The 17,260-nt window shown below is 48.9% G+C and overlaps 2 protein-coding genes and 1 pseudogene across 2 annotated transcripts; 1 reads left to right on the forward strand and 2 right to left on the reverse strand.

Annotated features, from left to right (window-relative positions):
- Positions 1–4,493: 4,493 nt before the first annotated feature.
- Positions 4,494–5,778, forward strand: LOC107308556 (olfactory receptor 51G2-like). The gene has a single exon (XM_015852524.2). The coding sequence runs from the start codon at positions 4,779–4,781 to the stop codon at positions 5,736–5,738; it is 960 nt and encodes a 319-aa protein (XP_015708010.1). The 5' UTR covers positions 4,494–4,778; the 3' UTR covers positions 5,739–5,778.
- A 4,483-nt stretch (positions 5,779–10,261) lies between these two features.
- LOC107308561 (olfactory receptor 52R1-like) lies at positions 10,262–11,374 on the reverse strand. The gene has a single exon (XM_015852528.2). The coding sequence runs from the start codon at positions 11,141–11,143 to the stop codon at positions 10,262–10,264; it is 882 nt and encodes a 293-aa protein (XP_015708014.2). The 5' UTR covers positions 11,144–11,374.
- Positions 11,375–13,995: 2,621 nt separating this feature from the next.
- LOC107308566 lies at positions 13,996–15,171 on the reverse strand (annotated as a pseudogene).
- Between the last annotated feature and the right edge of the window lie 2,089 nt (positions 15,172–17,260).

Here is a 17,260-nt window from a genome sequence, read left to right on the forward strand (position 1 = left end):
TTAAAATGATGGGAAAACCCTGAACCCGTATGAGCTGCTGCACAGAATGGATGGGAAGCTCTTCTCATCTTTTCTAGTGGGTTGATGGATTGCTCTCCTCGCTCACAGCAGCTCCTCTCAGAGCTGAGGCAGAGCTGCCAAACTGATGAATGAACACACTGTGCTGCCTCAGAGAGCAATAAGGGAATCTCCACTGTGACAGCAGAGTAAAAACTGAATGGACTGTGTGAGAGGACTGTCAGAATTAGTTGGAAAAGACATTGTAGTGGAAAAGAAATCAACAAACAGAGCTGAGCTGTTGCTGCAACATCCCTCTTTGGGTGACGTCCTTCTCTGGGAGCTGCCCTCTGCAGACCTACCATGCACAGCTGTGCAGACACTGGGTGGAAGGTGAAGATTCCTGCTTCATAGAATCATGGAAGCCTAGAACGGCCTGGGTTGCAAAGGCCCACAGTGCTCATCCATCCCAACCCCCTGCTGTGTGCAGGGTCACCAACCAGCAGCCCAGGCTGCCCAGAGCCACATCCAGCCTGGCCTTGAATGGCTGCAGGGATGGGGCATCCACAGCCTCCTTGGGCAACCTGTTCCAGTGCGTCACCACCCTCTGGGGGAAAAACTTCCTCCTAAGATCCAACCTAAACCTCCCCTGTCTCACTTTAAAACCATTCCCCCTTGTCCTATGCTTGTCTCATAATAGATGACATGCACAGCTTTAGTAGGTGTTAAGGAAAAGAAGTCAGATATCAGTGCTAGGATGACTGATGCAGTCTGTGCCATGAAAAATGGTGCGGTGTTATTTTGGTGCTTATGGGAGAAACTGCTGTGTTTGCTCCATAGTGAACCTGTTGTTTGGAAGTACAGCACTCACAATTTGTGCTTAAAGACACACTGAATCCATTAAACCCAAGAGCCTTTTGAGAAATCCTTATTGGAGGTTTAATACTGATCTGAGGAGCAGGTGGAGCAGTGCACTGATAACTGATAGACCTTTATTTGTCCAGTGCACATCACGGCTGCTGTGCAGACACCCCACTGAAATGAACAACTCCTGCATAGGGACCGTTGTATTCACTAGAGGGAAAACAACAGCTGAGGACATTCATGTGATTTTGATGTATCCACACCATCAAACAGGAGTGGTTGGCACGGTCTGGAGCAATTCACTGTGGAATTGTTTCTTTCGGGATGTTTCTGTTTATTTTATTTTATTTTATTTTATTTTATTTTATTTTATTTTATTTTATTTTATTTTATTTTATTTTATTTTATTTTATACATATCAAGTTTTCAGTGTTCGGCAGCATTAGAGAGAAAGAAACCTTTCCAGTGGGAAAGAAGGGCAATATTACTGGTCTTGGCTCTTTCTTCATGTTTCAGCCTGTGTCCTGGTAATTAACTTAGTTGAAATGCATGACTGTGAAACACAAGCATTGCCAGGCGTGCTCTGGACTGCACTGCTGGATCATTTTCCATTGGCATCTTAGAACAATGTTCCAGCAAAGTGCTCCATAAATACTAGCCCTGACCTTAACTTTTTTTTCTGTTTTGCCTCTTTGCTTTGGTTACCCTGCCCATAACATGGAGGAAATAAAATGTATGTATCTTTAAAAGGATGTATTGGGATTCCCCTGCTTCAAAAAACAATGTGCACATCACCACGTGGAAGTGCTTTTGCACAGCCAAAATGTAGGCGCAGCCATAAAACAGTTGAAACCTTCTCAAACATAGGGAGAAAAAAGAATGAGACACCACCTCTGCCCTACAAGGCCTGGCAGGGATGCCCTGTTTTTCTAGGGGCACAAAAACCTAAAGACTCACCGTATTTTACCCCAAATTCAGTGACAAAGCTAAGCAATGTTTCCAGGTTCCCAGGTGACTCGCTGCTGCTGGGATTTCACGTGGGTGTTATAAAAACAGACAGCTTCTCCTGCATGTGAAGCGTTTGGGCAGCAGTGTGATTCCCTCCCCCTCTGCCTCGTGTGCCGAAGGACATCAGCCAAGCAGAGGTAAGGGGGTTGGAGGCAGCCATGGGTTTCCATGTCTGTCTCACTTTATCACTGATGATTTAATTTTGCAAATGCTATTTTCCCTTCAGATTTTGTAATGAGAGGTTGTTTTGTTTCACAGTCAGTCTGCATATCTATCACTGCACTCTCCTGCAGCTCTTACACGCTTCTCTATTTATCAATCCTGCTGCAAAAACATCACCTAGCCATCAGGCAGCTACTGCCATCACACCCTGTGACCGCCTGTTTCCATCCGTCTCTCCATCTGCCCCTCCACCCATCCATCCACCCACCCATCCATCCATCCATCCACCCACCCATCCATCCATCCATCCATCCATCCATCCATCCATCCATCCATCCATCCATGCCAATCCCATCCCATACATTCCACATTCTCTCCCATGCCACCACATGCCATCCACTGAACCATCACCACACCACCCACCCATCACACCACGACCACCCATACATGCCATCCTGACCACCCAAGCCCCCCTCTCCACTCGCACCCATCCACACAGTATTTCTCAATCTCACCTCTTCCCCTGTCTCCTGTCTGCTCTCCTCTGTCCCTCTGCTCTTGCTGTGCTACAGGGGCACTGCAGGGATTCAGTGCTGATATCCACTGGACGTAGGTGAGGAGACTTCTACAGAGATCAATCCCCAGTGCTACAATTGCACATTCCAGGCAGGATTTAAGACTCTAAAGTCAGACTGTGAGAACTGTGTTTTCATCATGAGATCTTTCACAAAACACCAGTTATGCTCCATCTGCTGGTGGGATGGTGCCTGCTATGTCTGTGAAGCAGCGGGTGCAGAGCACACTTGGAGATGGGACCATGCAGTAGGTGAAGCATCACTTCCATCCCTTCTGGTCCTTGTGTACCACGAGCCTGGCAGATGGTGCTGTGAGACATGGCTGAGTGTTGTGCTCTATCAGCAGTCTCCATCCTCATCCTTCTGGGCTCAGGGCTAAGCATCCCCCAGAGCCACAGCACCCACACCTCCCCCTGGCACAGCACTGAGCTGCGCAGTGCAAACCCATCCCTCAGAATGCAGAATAGAGGCTCACCTCTTTACCAGGGACCAAAACTGAAGGAGGGTGGGAGGAGCAGATGGGGGACATTTCTGCCTCAAGGTCACCAAGCAGCAATGGAGCTGAACAGCTCAGGGGAGCACAGAGCACAGGATGGGACATGCAGGCTCTGGGTGCAGGGCTCCATCTGTGCTGCGGTGCTATCAGCAAAGGAAAGCCATTTTTTTCCTGTTTTATGAATATTCACTCAGGACGCGGCAGCTGATGACACACAGAAAGAACAGCACAACCTTCTCATTTTTGCTGGTAGCCCAAAGCACATTTCCAGATAGATGAGAGTCAGGAACATGTTCAGGTCTGATCACGCAGATTCAAGTACCCGAATCTCTGTTTTCATGTCACAGATAATTATAGCATCCTGGGAAGCCGAGTGCTAATTTAGCTAATTATTTAGCTGGCATAGTGAAGTGTGGAGGCACAGATGTCTGGAGCCTTGTCTGAGACGTGGGGCAGTTGGAAATAGACTACTGCTATTTTTCATGGAGCATTAATGAATTTTGCCACACGCCCTCCCATTAAACAACATCGTGTTCCTTGTTTGCATGGGCAGATGGAGTGTGAGTTCCTTGGGTGCTGAGGGCTGCGAAACTTTGGCTCCTTCCCCATCAGCCACTTCAGCCCCTGGCGAGAGCAGCAGACAAGCCATGCGAAGCTATCTGCATTTTGTTCTACCTGCAACCCCAAAGCATGCATCTGCTGCATCCAGAGCTTAACTTCTTTAAGCTTTGATGGCCGTCCTTCACAAAGCACTGCACTTCCCTGAGGTAGCTGTGGGCTGTGGTTTGGAAGCTCTGGGCTGAAAGTTCTGCAGAAGAAATGAGTGCTGGGTTTAAGAACACATTGCTCGATCTCACCTGTGAGCCTGTGCTGTGAGAACATCGCTGCTGAGGATGAGAGCTGCTGTCTGTATCATTTCTGCACGCACCAATCAAAATACCCACTGCTCTGAATAGCTTGGTGAGCTGTCACCAAGAATGACAGCCCAAACCGGAACAGTAAATCGTCTTTGAAGAGAAGGGAAACAATAACATTCTAAATTTCCCATTGCATTAATCAAGTTAGACTCATGGGAGTGACTGTGTCCCCTGGGGGCCAAGACAGAAAACTTCCAGTAATTCCTTCTGTTTCTGTAGCTTCCAAGAACCCTCATGAAGGAATTATGGAATTCTGGGCTGGTTTGGGTCCTCAAAGCCCACCCAGCCCAACCCCTCCGTGGGCAGGGACACCTCCCATAGTGCCCACAGCCCCATTCATGGGACATGGACTAGGAGGGAGAACCCTATGTGGAAAGCCTGAGGGGGACCCTAATGGAGATGAGGATCGTGGATGGCTTATCAGAGCAGGAGAGCAGTGTCATCCATGGGGACCATGGGAATGGGCTGCAGCAGTGCCCTGGGAGGAATGTAGGCTTGCTGCAATAGATAACATTATTTCCTGTTGTACAGGTGAGGATCCTGTGGAAATGAAGCAGGACCAAGTGCTGGGCTGGCACTGTGCCGTGCTAGTTCCTGGTCTGGTAGGAGCATTGAGGGGAGCAGAAGCAAGACCTCCACAATGACTGTGTCCAGACACTGGTTGGTTTTCATTGCCCTCAGAATCTCATCCTGCATCACCCTTGGACTGTTCATGAGAGTGAAGTCTTTAGCCCAGGCTGGCCTCAGCCCAAGCTGAGCATGTACCCCAGGAACAGCAGCCACGCTCAGCCTTTCCTGCTGTCAGGCCTTCCCGGGATGGCTCAGTTCCACCACTGGGTGTTCCTCCCTTTTGGTCTCATGTATCTGGTTGCAGTGCTGGGAAATGGCACCATCCTGCTGGTTGTCAGTGTGCATCGCCAGCTCCACCAGCCCATGTACTACTTCCTTTTGATGCTGGCCACCACCGACCTGGGCCTGACTCTGTCCACCCTGCCCACCGTGCTGCGCGTCTTCTGGTTGGGTGCCATGGAAATCAGCTTCCCTTCCTGCCTCATCCAGATGTTCTGCATCCACGTCTTCTCCTTCATGGAGTCCTCGGTGCTCCTGGCCATGGCCTTTGATCGCTACGTGGCCATCTGCTGCCCGCTCAGGTACTCCTCCATCCTCACTGGTGCCAGGGTAGCTCAGATTGGACTGGGGATCATCTGCCGATGCACTCTGTCTCTTCTCCCATTAATCTGCCTCCTGACGCGGCTGCCTTTCTGTGGGTCGCATGTGCTTTCTCACCCCTACTGTCTGCACCAGGATGTTATACGGCTGGCGTGCAGAGATGCTACCCTGAACAGCCATTATGGCTTAACCTTGGTGCTGGTTGCAATCCTGGACTTTGCTCTCATTGTGTTGTCCTACGTGGTGATATTTAGGACTGTGCTAGGCATCACCTCCAGGGAGGAGCAGGCCAAAGCCCTCAACACTTGTGTCTCTCACTTATGTGCTGTCCTCATCTTCTATATCCCTTTGGCTGGGCTGTCCATTATACACCGGTACAGAAGGAATGCTCCACCTATTAGCCATGCTGTCCTGGCCAATGTCTACTTCTTTGTCCCACCTATACTGAACCCAGTCCTCTACAGCATGAAAAGCAAGGCCATTTGCAAAGGCATCCTGGGGCTCCTGTGTCAGAGAGCAGCCTGGCCTGGCCATGCCCAGAACTTTTAGAATCATAGAATGGGTTGAGTTGGAAGGAACCCTTAAAGGTCACCTGGTCCCACTCCCGGCAATGAACAGGGACACCCACAACCCCACCAATGCTCAGAGCCCCATCCCCTGACCTCGAGTGTCTCCAGGAATGGGGCACCACCACCTCTCTGGGCAGCCACTGCCAGGGCCTCACCATCCTGATTGTAAACAACTTTTTCCTTATAAATAAATGAAATCTCCTCTGCTCTAGTTTGAATCTGTTCCCTCTGTTCCATCACACAGCCCCTGTTAAAGTCTGCCCCTTCTTTCTTACAGCCCCCATAGACACTGCGGGTCACTCTCAGCTCTCCTGATTAGGTGGGACTTTCACCCACATGAAATGCCCAGAAAAAGTGCCAGCCCAAATAGAAGAAGGAGGTTATGAGATTTGTAATTTAATGGGAAGAGCACGTTCAGAGTGCTCAGAAAGCTGAATGCTCTTTAAATGCATCAGCAGTCCAGCTGGGAAATGGGTGGAGTGCTTGGTGACAAAGGCTGAGAGCTGTACTTAGCAGCAAATAGCTCAGGAGATCTTGATCAGTTTGAAGCTGGTAGGGAGAAAGATTCCATCCAAAATGTCACTTAGATATCATGAAGTCCCAGTACCAGGTGTTGCTCATCTTGGAACAAAGTTGGATGTGAAGCTGCAGAGCTGCTGGACAGGGGCATTGCTCTGTCTCAAATGGTCACAGTGCTGGAGGAGGTGAATATCAGCTTTCCTCTACCTGCAACAGGGTCTCCATGGGGTTCTCCCTGATCAGTGTGCAGGATTTCCTCTCCTGATGGGATGACAGTGGTTTTGAGAAAGAATATTGTGAATAAGCACATGAGTATAAACACATACAGGTAAAACTTTCAGAGTCAGGTGGGCTGCTGCAAGGGGAAATCCTCCTATGGCAGTGGGGCTTCTATGAGGGTGGCTCCAGCTGGAGGATCCCGTTGGTGTAACACACCTGGATGTCACAAAGACTCTGATTAAACTGCTTTAAAGCAACTACTTTGTAAGTGGGTTGGAGGAGAGCCTCATCCTGGGACAGGAAGCTGATGAATGAAGGGTAGGTCATTTCCAGCCCAGAGAAGAGCAGGCAGGGGTCTCTCCAGAGGATGGCTCCTTGAACTCACTTTGTTCTACACTTCTGCCAGTGACCTGAAGAAGTGCAGTGGACAGTGAGCACTCAAAGCTTACAAATGACACGAGGTTGGGCACTGTATTGGTAGTCACTGTCTTCTATACTTTTATAAGATTGTTTGGATGTTTGTTGCAATAGCAATAAATTTCTGATTCTGGACAGTATTTGCTTTTTCTGTAACTTGAATGTACCACAGATGCAACTCAGGGAATTCTGATCTTATTATTTAGATGATAGTCCCATAGAAGTGGGTCTGAAAGCAAGGGGCTGTGGTACTGCTGACAGACAAAAGCTTGCTGCATGGCAGTACTGTGGGACACTGCTCATCACCAGCCTCTGCTTGGACGTAGTGCCATACAACACAACCCTCTGTCTATGGCCTTCCATCCAATCCCTGATCCACCAAACAACCTACCCCTCAAATCCATCTCTCTCCCATTTAGAACTACAAGTGAGGCATCCCCAGTGCAGAGTATAGCGTTAGGATCACCTCCCTGACCTGCTGGCCACACTTTCTTTTGATGCAGCCGAGGATGCAGTTGGCTTTTTGGGCTGTGAGGGTTCATTGTTCATGTCCAGCTTCCCATTAATGGGTACCCATGGGCCTTTTTCAGCAAGGCTGCACTCAAGCCTTTCACACCCCAGCTTATATCGTTAATGGGGGTTGCCTTGAGCCAGGTGCAGACCTTGCACTTGGAGTTGCCAAACCTCATGAGCTCTGCCTGACCCCACTGCTCAGCCTGTCTGGGTCCCTCTGGATGCTGACATCACTGATGAGGATATTGAAGAGTATTGGCCCCAGCACTGACTCCTGGGAGACACCACTTCTCACTGATCTCCATCTGGACCTGGAACCATTGACCACCACTTGATCCTGCAGCCAGTTCTTCATCCACCAAAGAGTCCACCCATCAAAACCCTGTCTTTCCAATTTGGAGAGAAGGGTGTTGTGGGGTACCAAGTCATACAGGGATCAGCTGAGAGAACTGGGATGAGGAGGCTCATTACGGCTCTCTCCAACTCCCTGAAAGGAGGTTGTGGAGAGGTGAGGTTCAGCCTCTTCTCCCAGATAACAGAGAAAGAAGAGGGTGGAATGGCCTCAAGAAGCAACAGATGAGGGTCAGGTTAGATATTAGGAGAAATTTCTTCTTGAAAAGAGTGGTCAGTCACTGGGACAGGCTGCCAAGGAGGTGGCTGAGTCTCCTTCCCTGGAGGTGTTCAAGGAAAGGGTGGAAGTAGTAATTAGGATTTAGTTCAGTGGGAAATTCTGGTGGTAGGTGGATGGTTGGGCTAGACAGTCCTGGAGACCTTTTCCAACCTTAATGATTCTATGATTCTATGTATGATTAATACTGGTGGAAATAAAACCCAATGGCAAGTCAGAGGCTACCATGGAATTGCCTTGGGTTGCCACCAGTAGCTAAGAAGGACTAGAAACATGGTGTGCAATGACATGAATGTGTCATTCAGGAGACAGAAGGAACATTGCAGGGATGCTCTCTGTGGGAGCAGTGAGATGTGATCCTAATGAGAGGAGAGACTGATGCTGGGAAGAGCTCCCTGCCAGGGTGGTGCTGACCTCAGGCACTGTCCTCAAAAGACTGGCCTCCTGAAAGCACTGGGCTGCCCACCCATCTATTCAGGTTTGTACTTTTTCAGCCATGAGACCATCTTTCAGTCTGGGTTACAAAACATCACCCAAAGCCAAATCACCCCATGAAATTGTGCTTAGTCCTTGATTTTGGTACAGACCTCCATGGCATTCCCACCACTTTGTCCAGCTGACTCACAAGAAGGAGCAGCATCGACTGGACAGACTCACGCTCCCTTCTCTCCCCAGTGACCAGCCCACCCCTGCTGCACAAAGATCCTGCTTTGACAGTCAGATCTGTTTTTAACACAGAAGGGAATTCAAGAGTAGGACGCTGAGCACTTGGCACTGTCTGATATTATTGGATGGTGATGGCACATGAGCACATAAGTGATGCAGCCCCTTGACATGTATCTGGTCAACAAAGATCCCCAGGGGTGCTTTCAAGACCTCTCCAATTTCCATTCCAGGATACAGGGTGGTGGACACTGATATGAGAGGAGGACAGCTCCCATGTGCTCAGTGATAATGAGAATAACCAGGGATTTTGAGTATTTTGCAGAAAAATGGGGATCCTGCCACACCAGAAAGGCTGTGGGTGAACATCAGACCATGAAGATCAGTGCAGCTCTGCCTTAGGGCAACACTGCTCTCAGAATGGCTCTTAGATGAACTGCAGTTGTGTCTCTGCTCCTGTCCTTCCCAGCCTCATGCCTGTGGTCAGTTGTGGTGATACAAGAAGAATTTTACAGAGCAGCAGCTATGGATCAAGATAAGGACTTCACAGAGCAGTGGCTGCAGAGCAGGATAAACAGCATGAGAACCAAGGGCACCTCGAGGATAAGAATGAATGGCTCATGGCTTTGAAGGGGGGTTTTAGGGCTGCTATTGCTGTAGCTTTCCTCCAATTAGTGTGTGCGATTTTCGAATGCGCTCATTTGTCTGGTATAAAAGTATGGCTTTTTGGGCAATAAATGGAAGCACAGCTATATTTAACCATATAGATGTGTGGCTGTTTGTCCCAGCGTGCTGACTTTTTGCCTGCACATTCACCAACAGTCAGTGAACCACTGCTTCTGTTCTGCCTAAAGAGAAGAATGAAGGGAGCTGAAATTTGAGTATTCTCCAAAAATGGGTCTGACCCTTTTTTTCTCCTCGTCTGCTTTTCCTTCCATTTCCTTCCCACAGCATAACTGTATCTTCGCTCCTGGGGCCCATCTCCTGCCTCTGCACTGGTGTCCAGCTCAGACACAGAGCCTGGAGCAGAGCCTGCCCGTGGGCAGCCCCTGCTGTCAGAGCTGCTGTGGAGACAGAGAGCTCCGAGCAGTGCCGGGCCAGGTCAGAGATGCCCTCAGCACCTGGTAACGCTGCTTACATTGCACACAGAGCAGAGGTTCAGAACGTGTTAGAGTCAGATTCAACACTTGAAACTGGGTCCCCATCTGAGCATCACCACATTCAGCCTCCTACCTTTCTCACATACTGAGCAGTGGTTTTGTAAAACATGTTTTACGTCATCAGAGAGAAATCCTCATACTTTTTAAAGGATTTAATTTCATGTAGTCGTAAGAACACTTTGCACGTGAGACTTACTGCTGAAGTGCTTCCTGAGATATTCAGGAAAGGGAATGGAAAGGAAAATCCAGACATGTCTGCAAGAATGTGTGCTCCATGCACCAATGAGGTGTTTCTCCATGAACAAAGAGCCACAGTGCTAACTCAGGAAACTGAACAGTGTTCCCCATCAATCATGAGCTCAGTTTATGGCACACAGACAAAGGTCAGATTCCCCTCCTCTGGAAGAGGACAGCTATCTTGTCCCTGAGTTGCTTGGTTCTGACCCCGTAAATGATGGGGTTTAATGTGGGGGGCAACAGAAGGTAGATATTGGCTACTAATATATGGATCTGATGAGGGATGCTGTGTCCAAAACGGTGGGTGAGGACTGTGAAGAGGGCAGAGACATAAAACGCAAGGATGACACAGACGTGGGATACACATGTATTAAAGGCCTTCAGCTGTGTGTCTGAGGCTGACAGCTTCAGTACCACCCTCAAGATCATAGTGTAGGACACAGCGATCACTGCAAGGTCAAATCCCATCACTGCAAAAGCTGCAAAGAGTCCATAAGCAGCATTGACTCTGGTGTCCTCACATACCATCTTCACCACGGCCATGTGTTCACAGTAGGAATGGGAGATGACACGATGATGGCAGAAGTCCTTCCTACGGAGCAGGAAACAGGCAGGACTCACCATGAGGACTCCACGCAGCAGCACCAGGCTCCCCAGAGCTGCCACCACCGGCATGGAGAGGATGCTGGAGTGCCGCAGGGGATGGCAAATGGCAAAGTAGCGATCCAAGGCCATGGCCATGAGCACACCTGACTCCACTGCGGTGAAGTTGTGGACAAAGAACAACTGAACAAGGCAGGAAATAAAGCCAATCTCCCCAGAGCCCCGCCAGAAGATGGCGAGCATTTTGGGCAACATGGATGTAGAGAGGACCAGGTCAGTGAAGGCCAGCATGGCCAGGAAGAGGTACATGGGCTCATGCAGGCTTGACTCTGTCTTGATGACGATGAGAAGGATGATGTTCCCCAGCACAGCTATGACGTACATGATGCAGAAGGGGAAGGCAATCCAGAACTGCTCCTTCTCCATCCCAGGAATGCCAAGCAGGAAGAAGGTGGGGGGTTGGGAGGAGCCGGTGGAGTTAACAGAAGACACGGAGCCAATGAGGCAATGGATGAGGCAAACATCACAGAAGTGTCAGTAACCACCCAAAACGTTTCCCTGACTGAGCTGCAAGTTCTGTGAAAGATTTTCAGGCGGTATCCAGGTGAGCCCTTTGTCTCCTGGATGCTCCACTGTTGGGAATATGTGGCCAACAGAGTGGATTGAGAGAGCAGAATGGCCAGTGAGCAGGGATCCCTCATTAAGAATAGGAATATTGTTGACATCATTGTAAAAAGGGGCCGTCCTTCCCTCGCTGGATGTAATTATTGTCCGAGCGGAAGGAGAGGCATCCCCACAGGAAAGTCTGTGCCAGCCAGGAAATGATTGAATCGCAGGACCACAGAACTGTAGGGGTTGGATGGGACCTCCGGAGCTCATTTAGTCCAAACCTGCTGCAAAGCAGGCTCCATGCTGTGGGGTGCACAGGTGGGTGTCCAGACTGGTCTAGAGTATCTCCAGAGAAGTAGAACCCACAGCCTCCCTGGGAAGCTTGGTCCAGTGATCCGTCATCCCCACTGTGAAGAAGTTCCTTTGCATTCTGGTGCAGAACATCTGGTGCTCCAATTTACAGCCACTTCCCTTTGTCCTGTCCCCACAGACCACTGAAAATAGGTTCATCATGTCCTTTTGTCTCCCACACTTCAGATATTTACAAACATTAATAAGATCACCTCTGAATCTTAGTTTCTGAAGGCTAAAAAGACCCAGTTCGCTCAGCCTTTCCTCACAGGGGAGATGCTCCAGGCCCTTCATCATCTTTGTGGCCTTCTGCTGCACTGGACCCATCACCGACCCCCAGTGAGCAACTCCGCTCACAGCTCTCCAACCACACTTTGCACCGCCAGTCACCACCCTCTGAGCTCATCCTGTCAACCTGCTCTCAGCCCACCTTGACACCCACTCATCTATCCCACACTTTATCGGCTTCAGTACCAGGATGTTGTAGGAGGCTGTATCAAAAGCTTTGATGAAGTCAAGGTAGATGATGTCCACTATTCTCCCTCCATATACCCAGGCAATGATGCCAACACAAAAGGCTATGAGGTTGGTCGAGCAGGATCTTCCCTTCGTGAGTCCACACTGACTATTCCTGATGGCCTTGTTCTCTTCCAGTTGCTTGCAGATGTCATCTAGAACAGGCTGTTCCATCACTTTTCCAGGGGCAGAGGTGGGACTGACTAGACTGTAGTTTCCTGGATCTTCCTTCTTGCCCATTTTGGAGACCACAGTGACACAGGCTATCCTCCATCTTCAGGCAGCTCTTCTGTTCTCCATGACTTGTCAGAGATGATAGAGAGCAGTTCAGCAGTCACCTCTGCCAGCTCCCTCAGCACACGTGGATGCATCCCATCGGGTCCCATGGATTTGTGCACAGTGACCCAACCCAGACTCTCTGGGACCACCCCCTCCTCAACCTGAGAGAAGCTCTCAGTTTCCCAGACTCTCTCCCCTCCCCTCCAGTGTCCAGGAATCCTGAGGGGCCGTCTTTGAAGTGAAGACCAAAGCAAAGAACCTGTTCAGCATCTCCACCTGTTACAGCATCCCCTGTTACCAGGACACCTCCCTTGTTAAGAAGGGGATCCTCATTGTCCTTGGCCTTTCTTTTCCTGTTAACATTCATTAAAAAGAAAAAAAAGAAAATAAAAGAAAACAGAAAACCCCTTATTATCCTATATCTTCTTCACCAGCTTCAGCTGCAGTTGAACTTTAGCCTTCCTTCTCACTTCCTACAAACGCTGACAACACTCCTGTACTCATCCCAAGAGGACAGGCCCTTCTTATACGTTTCATAAACCTTCTTCTTCCCTTTGATCTTCTCCATGAGCTCCTTGCTCATCCACGCATGTCGTCTGCCTCCCTTCCCCAATTTCCTTCTCTTAGGGGTTCACAAATCTTGAGCTTGGAAGAAGTGCCAATTAAATGTTGCCAAGCTCTCATGAGCCCCTTTACATTATAGCACTCTCGCCTATGACACCTCCAATTAAGTCCTGTAAACTGTCAAAGTTGGCTCTCCAAAAGTCCAGGGTAGTAGTTCTAATTTTTGCCTTATTTCTTCCACACAAGATCCAGAACTCGACTGTCTCGTGATCACTAAATCCCAAGCTGCCCCCAACCTTCACATAACTAGCAAGTCCATCAATGCCGGAAAGAAGAAGATCCAGAAACACCTTTGGACCATGGACCACCATGGAGAAATGTACCTGGAAGAACGAGCTGTGCTGGTGTTTGAATATAATGACCTGGAAAAGGAGCACTTACCTCAAAATACAGAGAGCACCGTGTGCACGTGTTCATTGTGGTACAAGTTTGCAGAGTGCACTCTTGGACTCTTGGCATATGCCATCTCAGTGCAAGTCATGATGTGGAAAGTTGCAGAGCAGAGGTGTTCAACTTTTTTGCTGGGTCTGTATTGAGTGAAGAGGAATGGTCATGGGCTGATGTTTCGGTTGTTGCTGAGGGATGGATGTGCCCCCAGAGCTACTTGACAGGAAAGAGCTGTTGTCATGATGGATGGTGGCAGAGGATAAACCTAACCACTACATCATACAGGCCAAATGCAGTCTGCAGGCTACAGGATGGACTTGCCAGATGTAAAGAAAAAAATGGCGGGTGAATTTGATGAACATCTGCAATGATATTCCTGCCTCTCATTGGTTTAAAGCTGAGGGAGAGAGAGCAGGGAGCAGAGCCACCCAATGGGCAGCTCCCGTTGTCAAGGCTGCCGTGGACACAGAGAGCTTCGAGCAGTGCTAGGCCACATTGGAGATGTCCTCTATACCTGGTAATGCAGACAGAGCGAAAATTCCCAACAGTGTAAAAGCCAGATTGAAAGCCTTTCCACCATCTTTAATTTCACAGTGAAAGGAAAAGAAAATCTAGCAACAATGCTCTCCATGTACTCCATGAACTGAGGAAGGGTATTTCCTGGAACAAAGAGACACAGCACGAACTGTTCAAATATATGAAAGTCACCAGTAGATAATGAGAACCATTTGAGACACAGACACAAATCCGATTCCCCTCTGCTGGAAGAAGACAACAATTTTGTCCCTGAGTTGCCTGGTTCTCAGCCCATAAATGATGGGGTTTAACACGGAGGGCAACAGAAGGTAGAGGTTGGCCACCAATATATGGATCTGCTGAGGGATGTTGTGTCCAATGCGGTGGGCGAGGAAAGTGAAGAGGCCAGAGACATAAAATGTAAGGATGACACAGACGTGGGATACACATGTATTAAGGGCCTTCAGCTGTGTGTTGGAGGCTGACAGCTTCAGTACCACCCTCAAGATCATAGTGTAGGACAGAGTGATCCCCATAAGGTCAAATCCTGTCACTGCAAAAGCTGCAAAGAGTCCATAAGCAGCATTGACTCTGGTGTCCTCACATACCAGCTTCACCACGGCCATGTGTTCACAGTAGGAATGGGAGATGACACGATGATGGCAGAAGTCCTTCCTACGAAGCAGGAAACAGAGAGGACTCACCATGAGGACTGCACGTAGCAGCACCAGGCTCCCAGAGCTGCCACCACCGGCATGGAGAGGGAGCTGAAAGTGCCGCAGGGGATGGCAAATGGCAAAGTAGCGATCCAGGCCATGGCCATGAGCACACCCTGACTCCACTGTGGAGAAGCTTGTGGACAAGAACAACTGAACAAGGCAGGAAATAAAGCCAATCTCCCAGAGCCCCGCCAGAAGATGGCGAGCATTTTGGGCAACATGGATGTAGAGAGGACCAGGTCAGTGAAGGCCAGCATGGCCAGGAAGAGGTACATGGGCTCATGCAGGCTTGACTCTGTCTTGATGACGATGAGAAGGATGATGTTCCCAGCACAGCTATGACGTACATGATGCAGAAGGGGAAGGCAATCCAGAACTGCTCCTTCTCCATCCAGGAATGCCAAGCAGGAAGAAGGTGGGGGTTGGAAGGATGCCGTGATTCACAGAAGACATGGAGCCCTTCTTGTCTCTTGCCTACCCCGAGGGCTCTTACAGCCTGTAACAAAGTACCAGTTACCTTCGAGAAGATGTGTTCAGCAGCAAGCACTGACTGTGGGGAGATGCGTTGGTTTTAGAAATGAAGGAGAGCTAGCCCTGGGACAGCTGGGACACTTTTCTCACAAGCTTCCTGTCAGTTCCCACTTTATTTATTGAGTGCTATTGGAGCAAGCAAATCAAACTGTTACTGGTTCAAGCTGAGCTGGAAGAATGTTCTCCTGATATTCTCCCATCTCCAAAGCATGTTCAGCCCAGTATACATGATGCACCACAGAACTGATCATCCCAATTTGGGATGGACCCATGAGGTCATCACGTCTCATCCCTCACTCTCAATAATCAGACCGTGCATTGGAGAGAATTGTTCTGATGCTTCTTGAATTGCACGGAGCTCACTGCAGTGCCCGCTGCCCTGCCTGTTCCAGTGCCTGTTGGTGAAGGACTTTTTCCTGATACCCACCCTATCTCTCCCATAAAACAACTTCTTGCTGTTCCCTAGCTTTGGTTTGAGTCGCTTTTCCACAGAGTTCCTTATGAGAAAAACAGTGGAGGGAAGCACAGAGAAACTAGTTCTTTCCTGGGTAAAGCTAGCTGTTCCCAAATGCATCCAAGTTTTGAGGTGGGATTTGGCCACTCCGAGGCCCTGGTGTGCCAGTTCACCAAGCTCTCATCATGGAGCACAGTACTTGGTGGACTACCTCCTCAGCAGCAGCCAGGGGTTGGGTTTTGGAGCACTCCTGCTCTCTGAAGGATGCATGTAGGGTCAGCTGGAGGATGCTATGAGGATCCAAATAGTTTTGCACTGTTTTCCTAACAGCCCAATTTGTCCATAAAACACGACACTGCTTCCCACTCATCTCTACCTAGGAGCATCCCTTAGCATAACAGCACAAACTTTTTATTTCTTAAATGCTTTATAACAGACAGACTAATTAAACATGTACCTTGACAGGCCTGATGAATCCACAAGCATCCTCGGGAGTCCAAAGATAACAGTCATCCTGTCTATATCCAAGGCAGGTCACCACTAGACAGGTAAGAAAATGGAAGAGTTCATCCCTTGGCACCCAGAATACTTCATCTGCCTTCTTATATGCTCATAAATGTCTGTAGTAAACCATGTTTTCTCTTCACCAAAAATACAAAGCCAACAGAGATGAATGTTTCTCTGCTGGTGCCGGAGATACCGCAGGTATCAGGAGGGTTGCTGGGTAGTGAGGGAGCTGCCCATATCTTTTTGCATTCAGGGGAGGTGCTTGCAAGGAAAGATCTCTAATTCGGGGGAACATATCTGAGCTCCATAGGCTTTTGGTGCAATAGAAATATCTGAGAAAGGCAGCAGATGTTGCTGAATTTTTCTTCATCTGCTTTCTTCTGTTTTCTTACCGTGTGTTTTATGTGTTGCATCAAATTAAAATTCAATAAACAGCGCATGGCTATGTCTTGGGGAGTACAAAAAAATACCTTTACTCTTGATTACAGCTGGTGCCTCATCCAATGCAGAGTGGATTCACACTCCACCAGCATCCCTCTGCCTTACTTGTGAAAGCCACAGCACCTGAACTCTTCACCCCTAGATCCCTAAATGAACTCCTACATTGTCAGACTACCCAAAATGTGTTGTAGCACAGCCAGCCCGTATTTCTCCATTGGGTCTGATGTCATCTTGGTAAGTACATCATCTAGATGATATGGATTTGTATGGATCTACCTTGTATCACCCCATTGCTCAGTAGTTCAGCTCCTGTGATGAGCCAGAAAGCTGCTAATTGGGCTCCTCAGTCTGAAAAGAAAAGCAGCAAATGCGTAGGAGTGTCTTGATGACCTTCCGCAAGGCCTGATGGAGACATCTGACTTTGTCAGCGTGGGTTCAGGTGGGGAAATTTTCAAGACAGGAACCTGAATCCTGATGGGATCTCTTCAATTCTAGGAGACCAAAGAGACTGCAAACCCCGTTTTGGAAGTTTTAGCCCAAGGGCATGGTGTGTCCTACAAGCACAGGCAGCACTGCTCAAACAGAGAGCAATCACAGACCTGTCTGCCT

The sequence above is a fragment of the Coturnix japonica genome, chromosome 1, assembly GCF_001577835.2.
Source record: "Coturnix japonica isolate 7356 chromosome 1, Coturnix japonica 2.1, whole genome shotgun sequence".
Taxonomy (NCBI): Eukaryota; Metazoa; Chordata; class Aves; order Galliformes; family Phasianidae; genus Coturnix; species Coturnix japonica.